The sequence below is a fragment of the Musa acuminata genome, chromosome BXJ1-4, assembly GCF_036884655.1.
Source record: "Musa acuminata AAA Group cultivar baxijiao chromosome BXJ1-4, Cavendish_Baxijiao_AAA, whole genome shotgun sequence".
NCBI lineage: Eukaryota > Viridiplantae > Streptophyta > Magnoliopsida > Zingiberales > Musaceae > Musa > Musa acuminata.
Window position 1 is genome coordinate 40,213,722 of NC_088330.1, and position 21,439 is coordinate 40,235,160.

General features: G+C 38.9%; 2 protein-coding genes and 1 pseudogene across 2 annotated transcripts; 2 read left to right on the forward strand and 1 right to left on the reverse strand.

Moving 5' to 3' along the window:
* Window positions 1–3,069: 3,069 nt before the first annotated feature.
* LOC135668696 (thaumatin-like protein 1b) lies at window positions 3,070–5,161 on the reverse strand. Its single transcript, XM_065178542.1, has 3 exons — window positions 4,995–5,161; window positions 4,181–4,880; window positions 3,070–3,777 (listed from the first exon to the last, which is right to left on the reverse strand). Exons 1-3 carry the CDS (start codon window positions 5,041–5,043, stop codon window positions 3,603–3,605), a joined length of 924 nt encoding a protein of 307 aa, XP_065034614.1. The 5' UTR covers window positions 5,044–5,161; the 3' UTR covers window positions 3,070–3,602.
* A 217-nt stretch (window positions 5,162–5,378) lies between these two features.
* On the forward strand, window positions 5,379–15,731 carry LOC103982715 (kinesin-like protein KIN-14C). The gene is made up of 21 exons (XM_009399709.3): window positions 5,379–6,250; window positions 6,333–6,490; window positions 6,583–6,699; window positions 6,783–7,059; window positions 8,378–8,505; window positions 8,594–8,677; window positions 8,885–8,962; window positions 9,025–9,117; window positions 9,222–9,251; window positions 10,583–10,924; window positions 10,999–11,080; window positions 11,161–11,256; window positions 11,346–11,525; window positions 11,708–11,814; window positions 11,911–12,089; window positions 12,352–12,516; window positions 12,596–12,849; window positions 12,990–13,153; window positions 13,988–14,493; window positions 14,773–14,870; window positions 15,413–15,731. The coding sequence occupies exons 1-21, from the start codon at window positions 6,139–6,141 to the stop codon at window positions 15,475–15,477; spliced, it is 3,315 nt and encodes a 1,104-aa protein (XP_009397984.2). The 5' UTR covers window positions 5,379–6,138; the 3' UTR covers window positions 15,478–15,731.
* Window positions 15,732–16,098: 367 nt separating this feature from the next.
* Window positions 16,099–21,202, forward strand: LOC103982716 (probable 4-hydroxy-tetrahydrodipicolinate reductase 1, chloroplastic; annotated as a pseudogene).
* The last annotated feature ends 237 nt before the right edge of the window (window positions 21,203–21,439 follow it).

The following is a 21,439-nucleotide window of genomic DNA, read 5'->3' on the forward strand; positions in this document are numbered from 1 at the left end:
TTCATGCTGATTAAGTCCTTGGAATTACTGATTGTCCAATTCAAAAACTATTCTCCAACATTTTTTTCATAAGAGAGCGAGAGAGTTCCGAGATGTATCTGTGATTAGCTTTTTGCAAATTCAAGTGCACTTGAACACCTAACATTGACGTGTGAAGTTGAATCAAAACCTCTTAAGAAAGTATAACTATATATCTGTTCTTTCTTGGAAGTGTCACTTAGCAGAAAGTTCTTGCAGTGCTCCGTGCTGCTAGGGCGTCACATCAACGACGAAGGATCTGCGTGCATGTGTCGTTGCTTACCTCAGTTCGCCATGTTATACGTCGGTTGGTGACAGACTTGTGGTGTAAAGTTGCATGGATAAGTGAAAGACGCAGTTCGACGTCAGTCTTTCCTTTTTGATTCCCTTTTACGAGACATTCAAGTCACCTCCCACTGGAGTCGAGCCTTGCACAAGGCTTTGCAGTTCATCTTACTGTTTGAAGGCGATTTCCTTCCTTGCTTCTTTCCTTTTGCATCAGCCGGAGGTGTCTTTGCCTTTAATCTGTTCATGGATAAGGATGCCAGGTCGGAGAGACAATGAACGACAGATAGTGCTTGCTTGCATCAATGGCTCCTCCAAGATTTGCCACTCTTGAACGTTCAGGTAGGAAGTGGAAGTTGAATGGAGGGAAGGTCAAGAAGACCATGGCAGGATGTTTAGGATTCACATGTTCTCAACAGTGACTGTCTGAAACAAACTTTTATATGCCGAATTTACTTCATCATCATCAAAAAAACACAAAATTGTGGGTTTTGAAGAAGTTGTGAGGTGCCTTTTGGCATTATGAATAGAGAAACCAATTGTTGCATAAGCCATATTGGAACGAATACAAGTTATGTGTTATATCCAGATCACTGACCGCACCTTTCCGGCAATATGCAGTCCTCGTGAGATCCAGTCATCGTCTATGAGCATTATGTAGACTTTACAGTGGATTGAAAGGGTACCTTTTGGTGGTTCTCGTGACATACTCGACCCCTAATCCAAAGAAATGACAAAGATGCATGAGATGACAACAGCCAAACACCAACCATCTAAATTAACTTGGCAATCAAATGTTATCCAGGACAAGTTTAGGTCAGAAAGAGACTCCTCACAGAATCTAAAATATGAGCTTTAGGTTGTTGGAATATTTCTCCTTGAAGTTTTCATGTCATATACATCCTACTCGTTGTTTCCCTTCCTTCTATTGCAAAACTTGCCGGTTATTTGAATCCATCTAATACCTACACTTGCATTATTCCTTCCTGGTCGATCTCGGGTGGCCGACCATTAATCCTAATTTATAGATAGTTGCTATGTACTTATAGAAAATCTAGTGGATATGTGATGTTGGTAACTTGCCTGATTTATTATAATTAGCTAAAAGTACGTAGAGACAATCCATATTTCATTAACTATTTGTGAGTAGATGTCAAAGGCACACAGTTTACTACAATGGTTTTGGTGCTATTGCTTTCGGATATCCACCATCGTTTTGACAACAACGTATCCACTCCAAATATTATATATAGATAGATACCTTTCACGTAGAGCTCACAAGCCGCAATCTGTCCATGGAATCTTCATTTCCTCATACTAATGAATTCTTTAGTTCAGATGGAGTAGATGGATGCACAGAACATACAAGTTTGCCCTCTGTACGATTGTGCAGTGGCCTTGAACAATGGATCGAGAAATCTCAAGTTGCTTATGCTACTTTGTTCCTTGTTTTGGTGCATTCCTCGATACACACCACATGAAAAAGATGGCGATATCGACATTAGATAGACTGAGACAGTTCCCATTCACTCTTGGAAAGAAGAGACGAGGCGTGCAAATTGGCTTCTGCTTTTGTGTTCGATCTTTGTCAACTCTGTCTCCTTTTTCCATCTTGCTTTTTTTTTCTTTCTTTCTTCAGAGAAACCACTGTCAAAAAATTGAAGTGGGAGCTGACCTGAGGGGAAGAGGGGTTGGCTTATGGAGGTGAACATGGACAAGGTGCTAATCTTCATCCAGAAACATTGAACATAAGATCTGTGGGACAGGCATGATGTTACAAGTATTGATTTATGTATGCACGTAAATATGCCATGGAGAATTGGATTGCTCCACTAAACGAGGAGAAAACAAGAGCTTGATCTATCTCAAAAGCGAGAACAGGTATGGAAGTTTAGGTTACAAGATCTCCAGTCAAAGATATATAACAGGCACAAACCCTCGGCAAGCAGACACATAAGAGTACAATAAAGAATTCTCTCTCCCCGTCACCTCCAATAAAGGGTTGGATGCTCGATTTCCCCAGTCAGAATACTGCACTGTTACTGTCTTCTTCTCGGAGTACGCTACCATGGTATATGCATGTTGCTCTACTCTTGTTAAGTCATGTATGTTCTCCATGAGCTTTGTGTTTTAGCTCTCACGAAAGATTGCATGAATCTTGATCTGTCCTATTATGATCGATATATTTCTTCCTCTTTGTCCCAGAAATTGCTCTCGTTCAGGAAAAACATATGCTTGGGAAGAACACCACTGCATCTAATAATCGAGTTCTACTAAGCATACGGATTTGTGTGTTTCAGAGTTTTTGTGTATCAGCTTAAGCACTGCATCGATCACTTCACAGCATGTCAAATTTTAGGCCTTTGACTCGACGGATGTTGGAAATCCCAAGTGGTGAAGGTACAATGACGTGCATGATGATAATAGTCGATGTCAATGATTAAGTGGAAGGCTTTTAAATAATTGTTTTATTTAATTCTTTTCACGTCAATCAAGTTTTCCTGCAATATTTCTGTCGAATTGATAATCGTTGTTTAATCTTGATTTAAAGGAAACTTAGTTTGTCTTTTGACATAACAATTACTCATTAAATACGAGATTGTTCGTGATAAGTGAAAGCTCGTGTTCTTGTAGAAGGGAAGAGATTTATCCTTTGGCAAATAAAGATATAGAAAGCTTCAAGAACCCTAAGGTGCAAGTGAAATCACTTTCCTTTCAACGTAGGGAGATGCTGCACACAAACCAAAATATACGTCAACGATGAGATGCGTGCATTCTTGGCTTATGGCTTCTTTTCATTCTCCAACTTAAATAACATTATCCTTTCTTGTGAGAGGAGAGCGACATGAACCCTAGGAAAGGTCACGATACAATGTGAAACAATGTAGACCTGTGTGAATGATCAAACGGAGCAAACAAAAGAATAAGCTTAACACCCACGCTTATATTTCTCTTAGCGTGATGTCGATGTCACTCGATGAGCAATAATCCGGAGCTAAGAATCCACAGATCATCTCCTGCGATAAATCACATCGTCTTCCATGTGAAAAATTCAAGCCACCTTATGGACTTCGCAGCAGAAGTTCTTTTCGTTCTTCGTCAGATCCTTGTCAGCCCGACAAAAACGTTCATGTTCATCGTCATTGTTCATGACGAAAAGGACAGGCCATGAGAGGTGCAAGGTAGGGCCCCGAGAGCAACGTCTCTCCCACCACCCTCTGTTGCTCCGTTGTAGTAGGCTCACCGAACGGCCGGCGTAGAATTTGCGGTGCGCACGGCGTGGCCTCCGCGCGGCCTCGCTAAAAGCCGAGACGTAAGGTGAGGACAGCGAGGGAGATGGGAAGAAGCATGGCCGCCATGTGCGGCAGGGTTGGCGCGGCGTGGTTCACTTGCTCGCCCCCCACGTAGACCATCGTGTCATTGCTCAGCGGCATGCTTGCTGCGTCCGAATTCGAGTCCGAGGACTTCTTCTGGCTGTCAAAGATTAAAGATCGCATTCAAGATATATGGCATAGGCAATAGTTAAATGACGACAACGGGGAGGCAGCTGCACAGAAAGGAACAGATTGACGTCTGAACGGACTAAGGTCAGAGAAGCTGGTGTGGTATCCACCGCCGGCCTGACGACGACATGTTTTCCCGTTCAGTTTCCTAAATCCAACGGATCTGACGTCTACAGCCGCAAAAGTTAAACGTGAAGTTGCAAGCAAGCCAGAGCATGCCATGAGTCAAAGACGTCACGGAGCAGCTTGGCGAGCCCAGCGCATGCGCCATGCTTGCCGCGTTCGCCTCCGCTCGTTTGGACATCCACACGCATCTAAAATGATTCGATTGACCCGTAGAAACGAAGACAAGGAGTTCATAATTAGCTACGTACCTTGTGGTGCTGGGGCAGAACATGATAAGGTAGTTGGCGGATGCGCAGGTGAACGTAGAGGTGGCGTCGTCGTAGGCGTAGCTGTAAGCCCTGGGGCAGGCGTTCTTGAAGAACTGGGAGTAGGACGACGGCTTGCACGTGTTGGGGCTCCCGTAGTCGCCGCTGCAGCAATACTGGGGCGATCCGAACGCCTCGCACGCGCTCTTGCACGCGACGCTGTCACTGCCGCCGTCCGAGGTCGACAGCACCACCTTGAGGTCCGACGGGCACACCCCGTTGAGGTCCACCGGACAGCCGGTGGAGCTGCATCCCCCGCCGGAGCCGCCCTGCGGCACCACCAGCACCGGCAGGTTGTAGCCGTCGACCAGACTCACGTCGTAGAAGTCCATCCCGCCGCTGCCGTCGAGCGTGAACTCCGCCAGGGTCGCCGGGGGTGCCGCGCCGGCGCCGGAGCACTCCACCGAGCCAGACCCGCAGTCGCCGGTTGCGCAGCTGAACTTGCCGCTCGAGTCAGTGGCACAGTGAGTGCGGCCCCAGAATCGGCCCGACCACGCGGCGGGCGCGTCGAGGCTCCGCGTCTCGCCCTTCTGCAGCGCGAAGCCCGTCGTTGGCAGCGCGGCCGTGCCAGCGCTCGAGAGCACGCCGGGCCATACGGTGTACTCGCAGTTATTTGCCAGCGTAAACGTAGCCGCAAGAGCCCCTGAAAACAGAGTAGGAAGCGTGACGAACACAGAATCGATAACAGGGGAACCACAGCACACCCATGAAATCAAATAAACAAGACAAGGAAATCGCGAGAGAGAGAGAGAGAGACCTGAAAAAGAAAAGAAAAGAGGTGAGAGAACGAAGTAAACTATTGCCATATTCCCGTAGGGTGGCAAGTGATGAATGCAAGAATTGGGACTTGAGGAATTCTGCAGCACGGTGGTGGGTGGAATTAATATAGGCAAGGAGTCGCGGAGGATAATATGTTTCGCCCGGCAAAGTTAGCAACAGACAAAAACAGTGTGAAAGATCGAGCAGCAGACTTATTTTTCTTCATTATTTCGACGTGAGTAACTTGCCGTCTTATTTCTTAATGGAAGACAACCTCAAGTTATCGACTGACTTGTTAAACTCATTCACACCGACATCGTTTTCAGTGAGGTGAACCAGCAGGATTCATCCTCTCCATTCGAAACCTTATCCTCTTCGATTGACCCCAGCGAGTAGAGCAGTTCTACACCCGCATCAACCGAGAATGCTTCCCACGTATTACTACGCTAATCATCCACTCTTCCTTTCTTGTTCATCTTTTCCATGGAGAAGACCGCATGATCCCAACGATAATTAGACCCAGGCCCATATAATAATTAGACCCAGCAAGATATATTCCCACCGATCAAACATAAGATGTGATCGGCTCAAACGGGTTGACTCAAATAACCAGATCGATAAATCGGTCGGGTTCGAGTTTAGGAGATTGACTCGATCACAAATCAAGCTATTATTTCAGGGGACATTAATTCGAAGAAGAGGAACATGGCACCGATTTACCACTCTCGGCCTCCTCTTCCGATTTCATCGATGGGGCTTTAATGGCAGATTGTAGCTAGCAATGGTGCTGCAGAGTTCCTTCCAAATGCTCCTCACAGGGCGCGAGTCGGGAGGAAGACGTTCCGTCACTCACTCCAGAACGTGCATGCCAGTCATAGCTAACCAACTGCCATCATGGCGGCATTGATCGCTGTGTTGCCGTTGGCACGAACAACGGCAGACGTCACGTAAAAGGAGGCAGATGCCATGGATTGCATCTGAAAGAAAAGGAGAAATAATTGGAGGAGGAACGTGCCAGCCTCAAAGTTCGGAAAGGTTTCGCGGCTTCAAGAACTCTTGCAAGCGATGCCCTCCCCTTGTCCCTTGTTGCCGCGTCACCCCCGCTCTCCTTTCCGACAGTGGCGTCGAGTCGTCCGGTCACCATGAAGCTCGGTGCCTTGCTCGAGATGCCGAACGGGGACAGCCCGGCGAGCTGTCGGGGCGAAGACTGGGCGCGACAAGGGATGGCTGGTCTAAACATCGACGCCGAGACAGGCGAGACCTGCATCTCGCGTTTTGAATCTTCATGTTGTTCTTTTTAGCATTTCTTTCTTTCTTAGATCTTGGAATTGATCAGCTAAGAGGAGGTCGGAAGTGATTGAATGGCTGAACGGTTTGTTCCCCGGCCTTAACATGCCGCTCGAAGCGTACGAGGAGGAACTCCGAGCTCGGTTGTCCGACGGAGCTCTCTTGTGCGGCATCATGACGAGGTTCAGTCCTGGCTACTCGGAGGAGGTTGAACTACTGACAATTATACTTGTAGCTGTTTGACGTTTGGTCTTAATGGGGGATTCTCTTTTTAGTCTTGATTTGAACTTCGGTTGCAGATCAGGAATGAAACTTATGCATCGAGATCCGAGAGCAGATCGGAAAACATAAGGAGGTTTATTTCAGCTGTAGAGCAGATGGGATTGCCGGGCTTCAATGTATCCGATCTGGAACAGGTAACTGGGTAGAGAATCATATCTTTCCCAAGAAATTAGTGTCGGTGTTACTCCTCAGCTGTTGAATTAAGTGTGGCATGCAGGGACCTGTCTCTTCGGTAGTATACTGCCTTTGGTCTCTCAAGGATCACCTCCTCTCTGACCTTGGGGAGGACAAGGACATGAACCCACCGGTTAAGAGCGTAGGTGAAGCAAGAATGAGCTGGAAAGCTCTTGAAACTATAAGGACTGATCCACTGGGTGCTTTGAGAGGAGATAGCATTCTGAATGGCCAGAACTCTGTTGTCTTAGGAGAGGAGAGAAGACATAGCTTTCAAGGTTCGAGGTTACAACATGTGCTGCCAAGTTCGGCCATGTCAGGTATGTTAATTGTTCTTATTGCTCATCTATCTCACCTGATAATGGATCTTCCCTTATATAACGTGGTACAAATTCACGTAGACTTATATGTAACTTTTACATGATTTGTAATGTTGTTTGTATGAGTAATTGGTCTATTTCTGGGCTCCCAGTAGAGTCTTGTTATATGTAGCCTGTACTACAGAAATTTTGAAATAATTCTCATTACTTGTTCTTTTGTTGCAATTCTTGTTCATAGACTATAGACCTTAATTTTCATCATAGAGGTTTCCTATAGTATCCATACGATCATGTTATTGATTTAGAAATCTCTGGAAATTGAATATGCTATTGAGCTCATTGTCATGGTTCTGGTCGGATTATCGACTAAAGAGAAAAGAGGTCAAAATGTCATTTCTGATTTGGCTAAAGATATTTTCATATAGGTGACAATATAAGAAGTGGGATGGTGAGGTTGAGTGTCAGTGGGAAAAGTTTGGAAATTTATTCTGCACATATATTTTTCGTATGAACTTCTGCAAGTGAACTTAATGTTGTTTATCCACATTGTTCTGGCGTTGCAAACAAGCTATAGTGATAAGGGGCCAACTAAAAAAGCTCTTAGACAGCAAACATGCCAAAAATTTTCTGTTACCTTTCTTCACACTATGTCATGATACTACTGGGCTTTAGCTGTGTCACACCAAAATCTTCTTTCTCAAAGATCTTAATGGTAAAGCCTTTTGTAATTCCTATATGAAACTTGTGACGGATCCTATGCTACTTGTATGTAATTATATGGTTTCCTTCTAATCTAGGCTCATATACTTCAATGAGATACCGTGGAGGCTTCAATCGATATTAGCATGATAGGTACTTTGTAGACCAAGTGATGGTCCTGTTTGAATATGAAGAAGTTTTTCAAAGTACTCCTCTCTTGTTTAACGAACATTTGTATTTTAATGTCTCAATTATCTCAACTTTTACTGGCAGTAAAGTACAAATGAAAATTTTGTCACACACACACACATATACATACATACATACAAACATACATATGTATATATGTATATATATATATATATATATATATATATACATATATATGTATATAATGCAAGTGATGCTACACACCTTTTTGTGGAAGCGTAGATCTGTTATATTCTTTAGAAGCAAATCTATTCTCCTCTCTGCTATGAAAATATTTTCAAACTACACTATGTTTTGGAGCATTCCTTGTGCTCATGATATTATTTGCTTACTGCAAAGAAGTTACATTTTGCCATTTAGTTATAAAATTTCATTTATAAACTTTAATTACTATATCCACATTTTACAGAGCCATCATCTCCGCAATTTCATCATGGTGGACACAAATTCCATGAGGTTTTCCAATTGAAACAAGGGCATTATTATGATCTTCCTCCAGCTAAGCTCTCAGAAACGATGAAATCAAATAGTTTAGATGTAATCTTTTAAATTTGTAATCGAGACACTTAGTTTTCACTATCTTTTATATAGTTATATGTTAAGCATTGAAGTATATTTTTTGTAGAATGCCCCAACTCAATCTCTTTTGAGTATTATAAATGGCATTGTCGATGAAAGCATCGAGAGCAAAAATGGAGAAATACCTCAAGTATGTAGTCAAGTATAAGAGAATTTACTTACATGCTGGTCTATTGTATTAATGTGTAGTCCTTATACCAATTATGTGCTCATTATATGATATCTTTTCCTGTAGTCCTTAATTTTTAATATATTCTGGCAGTTGATGTTCCATACAAAGAAACAGGACAAAAGATTTTATTGTTTAAAGCTTTGATTTTATTGTTCTTTTCCCCAGCGTCTGCCATGCTGGTTGAGAAAAGTTGTGCAAGAGATTGAACGACGTATTTCAACTCAAGCAGAGCACATAAGAAATGTAAGACAAGGTGATTTTACATTTATTTCTATTCAAACATTTTATGACTCTCTTTTCTGTAGCAAAATAATCTCATTAAAGCACGTGAGGAGAAGTATCAATCAAGGATTAGGGTGCTTGAAACGCTAGCAACTGGTACGAAAGAAGAAACACAGGTAATTTTAGTAGATGCAGCAATCATATCCTATGGATTTAGAGTACAATGTTCTTCTTTCAATCCCATAATAAAATGGTTCTTTTCTCATCCTTTATGTTTCAGATAGCTATGAACCAGCTCCACCTGCTAAAGGTCTGTTTCTTAACAAAACTGCAATCTATTCAACTCATAAGGCTATTATTCTGCAGATTATGTCTTTATTTTCCCATCTTTTGTTTGCCTGTAATTTTAATGATTTCACAAGGCTGCAAAAGTGACTTTGAGAATGGCTTCAGGAATTTGTATGTCATTTAAATCAAAATAAGGTGATATTCACTGATTTTGGCACTCTTTGGGACATGTATATGACCGATGGACTAATCTATATAATAATAATTTTGGTCATGAACTCTTTAGAGGTAGTTTCCCGATTGACTTCATTTATGTAGCAAGGATCCCTGAATTCTTTTTGGACACATCTTCTATAGTTTAACCAAATCTTCATGGTTGATATATTCTGATGGATAATGCCTTCATAACCATAGAAAAACCAATAGTCATAATTCATCAGTTCCATTGTAAGCAACATTTCTGTTTCATTAAAAAAAGTGAAATCTAGATATTAATTCTATTAGTATACAGAAATTAACTCAAACTTCAGTACTTGTAGAACAATACAATATCCACCACATTTCACTCCAATAAAAATAATTTATCAGTAAATGGTAACAAATAGTGTAATATGAAATGTATCAATAGAAATGGTTCACTTGCCATAGTATAGCCCATCTCAGATGAAAACTAACATTACGTCCCATTGATATGTGCCATGTTCTGTATGGTGCTGTCATTGGTATGTTGATGCAATTAGCTTCTTATCTGAATTGATTTATCATCAATTTACTTCAACGCTATTCTTACATGGATACTTCTGCATTACAAGCGTGAAACATTTGTTATTCTTTGATTGCTAATGATGTTTTATTAGTGATTTCATAACATACTTGGTGAGTTTTATGACATCAAGTATTTGCAGAGTGCTGTTTTTGAGCAGCAGATGTTATTGGCCTTCCATATAGAGGCAAGCCTTATTAGTAAAGATCACCAATGATATTGTTGTCCATAAAACTCCAATATGAAGATAGATGTATGCTCCTGCCCCAGCGAATGTGAATCCTGTCACTGCAGCCTTTTCCTTTTCTTAGTGCTACAGTTTCGATTTTCCTAATGAGGTAAATGAATTGAGATACAAAAAATCTGGACGAACTGTAATGAACATATATAACAGATAATGAGTTGAAAGAAACCAGAACTAACAACCAATAGACTTTTTGATGTGATCTAGTAAATTAGCAAAGGTCAAAACACAATAGTGTTTAGGTTGAAGTGTGTTAGTGGCTGTATTGAGCCTGACCAAGGACTTCCCATCATTTTTGGAACAAATTGTATTCACATGTTTGATATTGATTATTGTTCTTTTGCAGACAGAAAAGCAAAAAATTGAAGAGAGAAACAAACTTGGTGAAGAAGATATGGCTAGGCTAACAAAGGAAAAGGAAAAAACTGACCAGATAATTTCAGAACTTAAGCAGGAGTTGGAAATAATAAAAAGAACATATGAAGAGCAATTTCAGCAAATGGAAACTAAGGCCAAGGAGTATCAAACAAAGTTGGAGCAAAAGCTAAAAGATGCTAAATCTTATTTGGCAGAATCACAAAGGAGAATAGAAGAGTTAGGGACAATTTCTGAATCTAAATTTCAGAATTGGAATCAAAGGGAACTTGTTCTTCAGAGTTTTATAGATCTTCAACTGCAATCAGTGCAGGTATATCACGCTCAAGCTTGTTGTAAGTTGTTCCTCATATGATGCTCAAGACTGAGCATTAGTGTTTCTTCCAGGAGTTGAGGTCATCTTCCAATTCCATAAAGCATGAAGTCAGAATTACACAAAAGAAATGGTGTGAAGAATTTACCAGATTTGGTAAGACATGTTTTGCTGATACTACATTTTAACTAAAATTTCAGTACCTCTTTAGACATGCATTGTATTCTTCTGTGCAGGGAAACAACTGAAATTACTGACTGATGCAGCAGAGAATTATCATACCGTCCTTGCAGAAAACAGGAGATTGTACAATGAGGTTCAGGAACTAAGAGGTGTCCATTTAACATTTAATTGTCATCATGTGATATTATAGTTTTAGCACATAGTTACATCTTGGCTCTGGCTAATGTCTTCTGTGTAGGAAATATTAGAGTTTATTGCCGAATAAGACCATTTCTTCCTGGGGAAAATGTAAAACAGACTACCACAGAGTATATTGGTGACAATGGTGAGCTTCTTATTGCAAATCCCTCCAAACAGGGAAAAGATGTACAGCGGATGTTCAAGTTCAATAAGGTCTTTGGTCCAGCTGCCACTCAAGGTTATCATACATCTGTTAAAATCTCTAGCTTTTTAGTTTCCTTTTTCTTTTGTTGTTTATGGCATTTATTTGAATGAAATGGCAATAAAATTTGTTATTTGACTAGGACAGTTCAACCATAGTAGGTATTTTGCATTTGTTTTATCGATTGCTAAGCAACTTCTTTTCTGATGCTGTAATAGAGGAAGTCTTCATGGACATTCAACCCCTAGTCCGATCAGTTCTTGATGGTTATAATGTATGCATTTTTGCATATGGTCAGACTGGATCAGGAAAAACGTACACCATGGTGATCATTGTTTATATTTTTATATATTTAGCTATTTCAAATTATGTTTTCCACATCTTATTTCATCCTCATAACATGATGAAAGTCTTGTTTCAGACTGGACCACACTCGGGAACTGAAAAGGAGTGGGGTGTCAATTACCGAGCCCTAAATGATCTATTTCATATATCTTGGAATAGGAGAGATGCCTACGTATATGAAGTGTGTGTCCAGATGGTTGAAATATATAACGAACAAGTCCGTGATCTGCTTGCAAGTGATGGCACACAAAAGAAATATCCTTTTCTCCACAGTTTTTTTCATTCTATTATTGTTCTATCATAGTATCAAGGTTCATTGAAATCTAATCTTGTTCTTGAATTTTCATTCTAATGTTTTTTTCTGTGTGATTATAGTTCCTTTGTTTCCTTCTATTCCAAGTAATATGCTCTATTCTTTTGTTACAGAGATTTATGATTTCAAATTTAACCAAACTCATGTTATCCCAGCTTCTATGTGGAATAGATTATACCTGCTGTTTCCCTTTAACTTGCACACACTTGGGATTTTGAGTAATTCACTGCCCAATGGACTTGCTGTCCCTGATGCAAGTATGCTTCCTGTTAAATCAACTTCTGATGTACTAGAGTTGATGCATATAGGACACAGTAATAGGGCTGTGGGTGCTACTGCTCTCAATGAAAGGAGTAGCCGGTCACACAGGTTTAAATTTTGTCATCTATATGCAATTGTGTTTTCGCTGCATTATGTCATCTGGTATTACATTACCTTTCTTTTACAGCATTGTGACAGTTCATGTTCGAGGGATGGATTTGAAAACTGGAGCTACTTTGCGAGGCTCTCTTCATCTGGTAGATCTTGCTGGAAGTGAGAGAGTTGATCGCTCCGAAGTTACAGGAGATAGACTTAAGGAAGCACAACATATCAACAAATCTTTGTCTGCTCTTGGAGATGTTATATATGCTCTATCACAAAAAAGTGCTCATGTGCCATACAGAAATAGCAAACTGACTCAAGTGTTGCAAAGTTCTTTAGGTACCCATCTACATTCTTTTAAATGGCATTTGCTTTATTTGTTTCAGTTTAAGATGAGCTTTATTTAATGAAACCCTCCCCTTCAATTGGTCTTTTTTCACTAAAAATAGACATGAGATTTTTCATTCTTTATTATGCAGGTGGACATGCTAAGACACTTATGTTTGTACAGATAAATCCAGATATAGGATCTTATTCTGAGACTTCGAGTACCTTAAAATTTGCTGAAAGGGTATCTGGAGTGGAGCTGGGTGCTGCAAAGAGTCAAAAAGAAGGGAAAGATATAAGAGATTTGATGGAACAGGTTCTTTGTGCTAGTCATTTTATATTTTTCGTTTTTCAATTTTATGATAATTTAATGATTCATTCTATTCCTGTTCATTATATACACACATTTTGTCTTTTACACTCTCTAACAAATGCTACAATTAATTAATTACAGATGAAATGAGATAATAGGTTCAAAATGTTTCTTAGCCTCTTAGGTTTTCTAAATTTCTTCACCATGCAAAGCCTTCAATGGAAATGTGGAAGACCTTAACTTTTAGCAGAGCTAGCTCTAATAGTATTTTTAATTTTTAAGTGGAGACAAAAGAAACCCCAGATCTGGTTGAGTGACCTATGTATATCTAGAATTCGTGAAGCACCACTAAGAAAGGTCTTGCATCTATGAATTGGTGAGTTTTCAGCATAGATTCGAAATGTTCTAAACAAAGTCTCTTGCTTACACTTTGAAGGTTCATTAATTTTTTTGAGGCCATTTCCTTGGAGAATGTCTAACGACAAGTTTAAAATTTGATTGTTATATGTGTTTCATATCAATGTCTTATGCAAATATACTATGGAGTTCCCAAAACAAAATTGATGACTTTTGAAGGAGTCCAGGAAGGGCCATTGATTTTCATCTCTGACTAATCATACAAAGATCTGAAATGCCTAATTTAGATGAAGAAAGTAGATAATATAATATTTCACCATGAACTATAACTCTATTATGCATATATAAGCATGTGAGTTGTGTAATGATTGCTGCCCAGATGTTTATTTTGCTTCAATACCAATTTCTTGTTCTCAGCAGAACGATGCTTTTTAATTATTTTGCTAGGATTCAGTGTTTTCTTCTTTTTTCTACTTGCAGATTGCATCACTTAAAGATATTGTTGCAAGGAAAGATGAAGAAATTGAGCAGCTCCAACAGCTAAAAGACATTAGATTACGACATAATAGTAACTCATTGAGGCATTCATCCTCCTCCCCTTGTGGCATTTCATTGCTAGGTGGGACCATTCAACAAGAACAGAAGTCATCTAATGGAAGGGTAGTGGCTAATGAGAAACTGGGTTCAGATCATGAGAACTTCTCAGAGCAGAGTGGTGACCATTCTGAATCCGGTTCTCAACTGTCCGCAGATGACAGAAGGCACCAGAAGGAAATTTTGGGCCAGTCAAAGCTCATAAAAGTCGTAGCAGATCAGAGTTCTGCTGATCCTGAGCATTTGGGCAATGGTGATGCAGATTCAGAGGAATATCTATCAGATGGTGATCTTTCCATGGGAACAGAAACAGATGGTTCAACTGGCAGTCTCGTTGAGTTTAATCGCCTCTCTGAACGAGTGAAATCATTAGATATCACCAAAGAGAAAGAGTAAGTATCTCAGGAATCTTGCATGCATTTCCTACAATAAATAGAGCATGATGGACTTTTCTAATGTAGCTATAAAATTCCACTTGTTTGCTATCAGGCAATTATGGACTGCTACTACATAAGTAATAGTATGAACCTGAAATTTTAAGATGAATTATATATGAAAACTCAACAATGTCATGCAAAAATGGATTCTTTCAGTGATATTGCAAATACAGTAGGCCTAAATTATTTGAGATACTATGTTAGATACTAATTGTATCTACATTTTAAATACAGGCCTAAAAATCCAACTCCAGTACCTAAGCCACCTTCGCAGAAGACTGGACAAGTCCCAGCATCCAGAACAAGACTAAGAGATACCATAAAGTCTCCAAGTAAGTAGGTTTCGTTTGTAGAATATCTGTTTATGACTGCTAACTGTTTTCATTCCTGTGATGGAACTCTCTCTCTCTCCCCGTTCTGAATATCAAATATATACATATAAATTATGTTGAAAGTAGTCTGTGTTAACCTAGAGAATGGTTCCTAATACATGTTGATATATTTGTCATTAATGAATCAGAATTTCAAACCAATAATTTCACTTTAATTCATCTTCAGTTAATGTTTCTTACTGAGTGATCTAGGAACCATAAACATGCAATTCTTACATGACATATGAATATTAACCTTAACAGGATACCGAGCTGGTATTTGTTCTGATTCAGTGACAAATAACAATAATGAAACAGTAAAGAAAATTTATGCATAGCTCCACAAGCAAAGAGGTTGTTCTCATGGCTTCGACTATCAACCTCATCTTCAACCAAACATAACATAGTTAAGGGTGATGTTACACTCTTGCATTTGCATGTTCATCAATGGTCATGTTCTTTGCAGCATTATATTCTCTCATCAGCTTCTCTTACAATGCCAGGTACCAGTAAAAACACAACTCAAGTAGCAGTGCCTTCATCCAAGCTTCCAAAACGATGGCAGTAGGGCAAGTGCTTTTGTCAATTTTTTATTTTCTATTTGTACAATTTCCTTACAGCAAAAATCCAAATAGCTTCACAGTGATAAGAAGAAGCAAACTTATGTTATTTATATTATGGAGTTTGTTGATTGTTAAGTTGAGGTTAGGTGTTGTGTAATTTTATTCTCCAACTTGAATACAAGATTTCCCAGAGTAGATTTGCCTTCATGTTTGACAGTGAAAATGGGGTAAATTTCTTTTCAATGACTAATTGCACAAATATGATCTACTTTCAGCTATGTTGTCTCAGAAGATCAACCATTTGTACTTTTTTTTTTCTTTTGTAAATTGTAAGAGATGAATATAGGTTTTGATTTTTCTATAAACAATCTTTTTTTTTTGTCTATGTTAGATATTTACATATTTATACTTGGAATTAGAGTATATATTACATATTTATACTTGGAAGTAAGAGTATATATTACATATTTATACTTGGAAGTAAGAGTATATATATATATATATATATATATTGGTTACTTGTTTAGTCGAACCCAATCGGAACAAGTCACGTTTGGATTGGGTTCGTTAAAAGGGTGAATGTTAACCCGGGTCGAACATGAGCTCAAATTTGACATGTTCTCGCGTCCAATTGGACTCGACTTCCCGGCTCGAGGCCTAATCGGCCTCTCTCTCTCTCTCTCTTCGGAAGCAGACACCGAAACCACCACCTCCTCCCTCCGGCATCCCCAAAGATGTTCTCGTTGCTTCCGGAGAACGTCACCTTTTCTCTAGCGAACCCGGCATCCCCGAAGATGTTCTCGTTCCGGCCGCAGATCGCCGCCCTTTCTCTAGCGATCCCCAGGCACCGGCGCCCACTCCTAGTTCGACGAAGCCCCCAGCGACCTTCTTCCGTCGTCTCCGTGCTCACGAGCGAGTCACCCAACATGTCCCCCGCCTTCGCGCCTCCAAATCTTTCTTTCCCTGTACTGGTATGTGTGTCGAACAACTGTGCTCTGGGGTTAGGGTTTAAGGGTTCTAAAACCGATATCCTGCGAAGCTATAATGGGGAATTGTTATAGTTTAGGTTGATTTCACTAAAAGAACTTTAGTTGACCCTTACCTTTCAATTTGATGACGCCTTCAAAGGTTTTGGTCAATTGAGGTTGACTGATTGTAAAAGAAGCAACTTTGGTTGCCGTAACTTTGTGTTCATATGAAAAACTTAAAGAGGGTTGTAAGGTAAAACTTTTACACTGTTTTTGGCAATCGGAAGATTTTGGTTATCGTGCATGGACACGGACAAGTGAAATGGAACAAGTATGTCAGGATGTCAAATTTTAGGGAAGATAGAGCACAACAATGTATGGACATGACAATCAATGAATGTATGTCATATATTTACGTAATTATATATATATATATATATATATATATATATATATATATATATATATATATATATATATATAAAGATATATGTTGTGCTGCTCAGACAATCCACGATGTCATATATGTATATTATGAGATGTTGTATACCATTCATGTGATTAAGCTTTAAGAAAAATTATTCAAATATAAAAACATTTAGGATGTTGTTGGCATAAATATTATGTCAAGATTGTAAGATACATACATCTTGCAAATATGTATCTTGTTCATGAGCTTTAATGTAGATGAGATACATGCCCTACATTTGTGCTCTACCTTAACAATACATATGCAGATGATACATTTGTCCTATGTAAGATTTGAAGCATTGAACATGTTGGGGAGTATCTATCAAGTAAAGTTGTCTGACATGGATATTGTAATCATATTAAAGTCTTCATGCTTCATTAGATGCTTCCTGTTGCTTCCATCACTTAAAAAAATGTTAGATGTTAACACAATACTTGGTTTAATATAACATATTTATTAGCACAACATGCTCTAACAATGATAGGATGCTCTTATTTTGTAGGTTTGCTAACTATATGCTGGCCTGTACTATGCCAGCATAGGTATTGGCACTGAGTGCCCTGTATTGCCAAAGATAATACACCCCTTTCCAGAATCCACGCACACCTTGTGTTCCATTAGGATAGACCCCTGCGCCAAATCATGTACTATTCTGGGACATTATGATCTTATTCCATGCTCGCAATTTGCAGTTAAATCCTTGCTATGGTAATATAAAACTATGCAGTTAAATTTATTATTATTTAATTAATTCATGTTTATTAAAAATAGAGGGTGTTCCTCATTGATGATAAGACTGCTTTTGCAACTTGAGAATCATGGTGTTGAATCGTGAAAACAACCTTTCACGTGTGAGAGTAAATTTGCATAAAGTTGATCCTTTACAAAATCTGACGTGGCTGGATCATTTTGCAGTATGCTTTCATTCAATATGTTTTCAGGATCAACATGTGAAAATACATGCCAATAGAGTATATCCTATATTTTCTTCATATAATCATTAGAATGATTTTCTTCTCCTCAATACCAAATCCTGTGTTGCACTTGCTCCTTCTTAAGATACCTGTGGTGAAATTTCTACGAAATACGAATTATCTGCTACCTTCAAATTTTAGGCCTTTTTAAACAGTATGATCATATGCATGTTGGTTTGCACAATATCTTAACATATGAGTTTTTAGGCTTAAACATTGACGGAAGCAAGTCTTATGCACATTGATGATTGATTGGTTTCCCTTCTCATGACTCTGGACAGGTAAATGGATGCACTGGAAAAATGGGGAGAGCTGTTGCAGAAGCAGCGATTTCTGCTGGACTTCAGTTAGTTCCTGTGTCATTCAGTAGTTTAGAGAAGCCTGGTAGAACTTTAAAAGTAGGCAATACTGAGATTCAAATACATGGTCCATCTGAAAGAGAAAGTGTTCTTTCTTCTGTCTTTCATGAGTTCACTGATGTTATTGTGGTGGATTATACAGTGCCTGATGCTGTGAATGGTATATACTATATACTTCCTTTTTTAGTAGTTAATGTCTTTGTTACTACTCTCCAATCCTGTTTGTCTGGATACCTATGGGAACATAAGTCAGAACACGTTTCTTCATTAGAGCATAGAATCTTTAGTCTTTAGCTTTATTATGCCCAATATTATTGCATCAGCCTTTGGCATACCACAAGGAACATATAGCTGACTGACAGAAACATGCTTGATCTTGGATGAATTATGGCTGTGGTAATTTAACTTTTTTGTTGAGTTAAGAGGGCCTGGAAGTCTTTTGTTACATTTATTTCTTGTTTCGTGACTCTTGTGATGGTTCCATTTTATGTACTAGTTGAGTGATTTCATCTCACTATGTCACCTGCTTTTTGATAATGCAGTCAATGCTGATCTTTACTGCAAACTTGGTATCCCTTTTCTTATGGGGACTACTGGTGGAGACAGGCAAATGTTGTACAAAACAGTCCAAGATGCAAATGTTTATGCAGTAATCTCTCCGCAAATGGGAAAACAGGTGTTTAACAAAATTTATCTGAAAAGATGTGTTGTCAATCTTTTATATTTACTTATTTAGTAAAATCCCTAAAAATAGTTAACCCATAATTCAGTCTTTCTTGTTTTATTAGGTTGTAGCATTTCTTGCAGCCATGGATATCATGGCCGATCAGTTTCCTGGAGCATTTTCGGGCTATACGCTTGAGGTATATGTAAAATCTTCACATTGTTACAATTTCCAAGAGCACAAAGGAAAATTGCACTAAGACAGAAAGAGGACTGGGTAGTTTCTCTTATGTTTAACTAGGAAAAGTGTAAGTTGTTACAATTGTAAACAAATTTGTTATGACTTGTTTATTCTACTTTACCTTTTTTATAGAAAAACTCACAAGATAATTATAAACAGATTTCCAAACCAAGTTGTCAAATAATGAATTAGTTCACAGTCCACCTGTGTTGAGAGAGATTGTTAAATTTGCTAACCAGTGTAAATTATGATTTTCTGTTCATCTTAGAAATGTGTTCATGAAGGTTATAAATCTTGGTACTGTACTAGTTTTTGTTATCTATGGGATTGGTATGCTATTCGGTGTAAGGACAGTACACTGGTATGTACTATCTGGTATCAATGAAAAAAATTAAAAATACATCATCAGACCTGTAATACTGGTCAGTATGCACCATATTAATCATTATTTGAGATCCCGATGTTCGCAGTGATGGTTTTCAAGTATTTGCAAGCCAAGCCCTATTGAGATGTTTCAATTTGCATCCATGCTTGCAAATTGTGAAGTGCATGGAGATTATGGTCAACAGTGAAATATTTGATTTGAAATATTTAAATGTGATAGTGATGTTTTTTTTTACTCCTGCATGATTTGGGTATCAAACTGCTCTAGTTTTGTTTCCAGTAAGTTGTGATAACCTTTTTTTACTGTTAATTTAAGGGTAAAAAATTGTATCTTTATACAAAATGGAATTTGATGCCAATTCTCTGTCTGAAAATATTGAAACAACAATTGTATTTTAATAAGTATATGTTTTGTGCTTCTGACATTGCAATAAGCACTATGGACATGCAAGCTTTGTGAAAAACCACAATTCTAAAATAGTTAATGATAATGGGATTATGGATCTGTTTGTTAAGTTTGTCATCAAGATGTGAGGCATATGGTCATCATCTAGAACATTTGACTAATTATCTTGAAACTAGCACATCAACAGGTGATGGAGTCGCACCAAGCGAGCAAACTGGATACTTCTGGCACAGCTAAAGCTGTCATTTCATGTTTTCAGAAGCTTGGTGTCACATTTGACATGAAGCAGGTTAGTTATAGTGAAGCATCGTCTTTTTTAGTTGGACAGTAGACACACATTAATATAAGGGTCTACATACTTTGTGATTCATGCTTTGATCAAAGTGTTAGTTGCTGGTTACACTCAGTGCACTTTAGAGACGCAAATCAGTGTTCTGAATTGAAGCACTTGTTTTGTGGCTGAATTAAACTTTTCTTCCATATTTAAGCTTTGATGTATGTTTTATTGAAAACTTTAGATACATAATTCATGGACATAATATTTTTTACCCATCTCTTTCCAAGCTTTCCTGAAAACTGTTTTTCTAAACTTGTAGACGACTCTTTCCAGCACATCTGACAGCAAGTGTCATGGTTCTAGCTGACATGTATTTGATACACTCTGTGGTTAACAGATTAAACAGATCAGAGACCCTAAGAAGCAACTTGAGATGGTGGGTGTCCCCGAAGAGCACCTCTCTGGTCATGCATTTCACATGTATCATCTCACATCACCTGATGAAACGTAATAAAATCTTCCTGTGACTCGAGCAGCTACATTCTGAAGTGCTTCTCCAACTCCATTTGCATAATGTGTTTCATATTTGGTTCTTGGAGCAGAGTTTCTTTTGAGTTCCAGCATAACGTCTGTGGTCGCTCGATCTATGCCGAGGGAACCATTGATGCTGCCATTTTTCTGTTCAAGAAGGTCTTATTGCTTTTTCCATAACTTAAGATATTAAGTCGTCATTTTGGTTTTATTCTGATATTGTTGCATACTTGCATCAATGCAGGTCCAGTCCAAGGCTGACAAAAGAATATATGACATGATCGACGTCTTGCGAGAAGGAAACATGCGATGATAAATTTTTGGCCGTGAGCTGTATTTGCAGTTTGGGTCTTAAGTTAGTCTTGTATCTTAAGTTTAGATTGGATCAACAGGACTTGGAAATTGATGATAACTGAGATTTTATTTGCAGATCCATTTCAGATTCCCATTGTTCATACCTGATGTTCTTGGTTCCAACACTGCAAGTTTGTTTATGATCAGCCAATCCGACAACTTCTTGGGTAAAGAACAGAAACAACAGGTTTGTTCGTGATCTCAAACCAGCTTATTAAGGAAACTGGACTATTGCAGTGCCATTATACATCATTTTCTTCCATCTGCTACCGATTCATGTCCTTACTGTTAGATACCGTCTGCCACCGATAGGTGGGTAAGGCACAACGTTTAGCAAA

What these genes read in the sequence shown, in the direction of transcription:
- LOC135668696 (XM_065178542.1), bottom strand. Translation starts at nt 5,043, where the DNA reads ATGGCAATAGTTTACTTCGTTCTCTCACCTCTTTTCTTTTCTTTTTCA. An exon ending in TCTTTTCTTTTCTTTTTCAG is followed by an intron (nt 4,881 to 4,994) that starts GTCTCTCTCTCT and finishes CTCTGTTTTCAG; the next exon opens with GGGCTCTTGCGGCTACGTTT. An exon ending in TTCTGCCCCAGCACCACAAG is followed by an intron (nt 3,778 to 4,180) that starts GTACGTAGCTAA and finishes AATCTTTGACAG; the next exon opens with CCAGAAGAAGTCCTCGGACT.
- LOC103982715 (XM_009399709.3), top strand. Translation starts at nt 6,139, where the DNA reads ATGAAGCTCGGTGCCTTGCTCGAGATGCCGAACGGGGACAGCCCGGCG. An exon ending in TGAAGAATTTACCAGATTTG is followed by an intron (nt 11,081 to 11,160) that starts GTAAGACATGTT and finishes TCTTCTGTGCAG; the next exon opens with GGAAACAACTGAAATTACTG. An exon ending in AGGAGTAGCCGGTCACACAG is followed by an intron (nt 12,517 to 12,595) that starts GTTTAAATTTTG and finishes TTTCTTTTACAG; the next exon opens with CATTGTGACAGTTCATGTTC.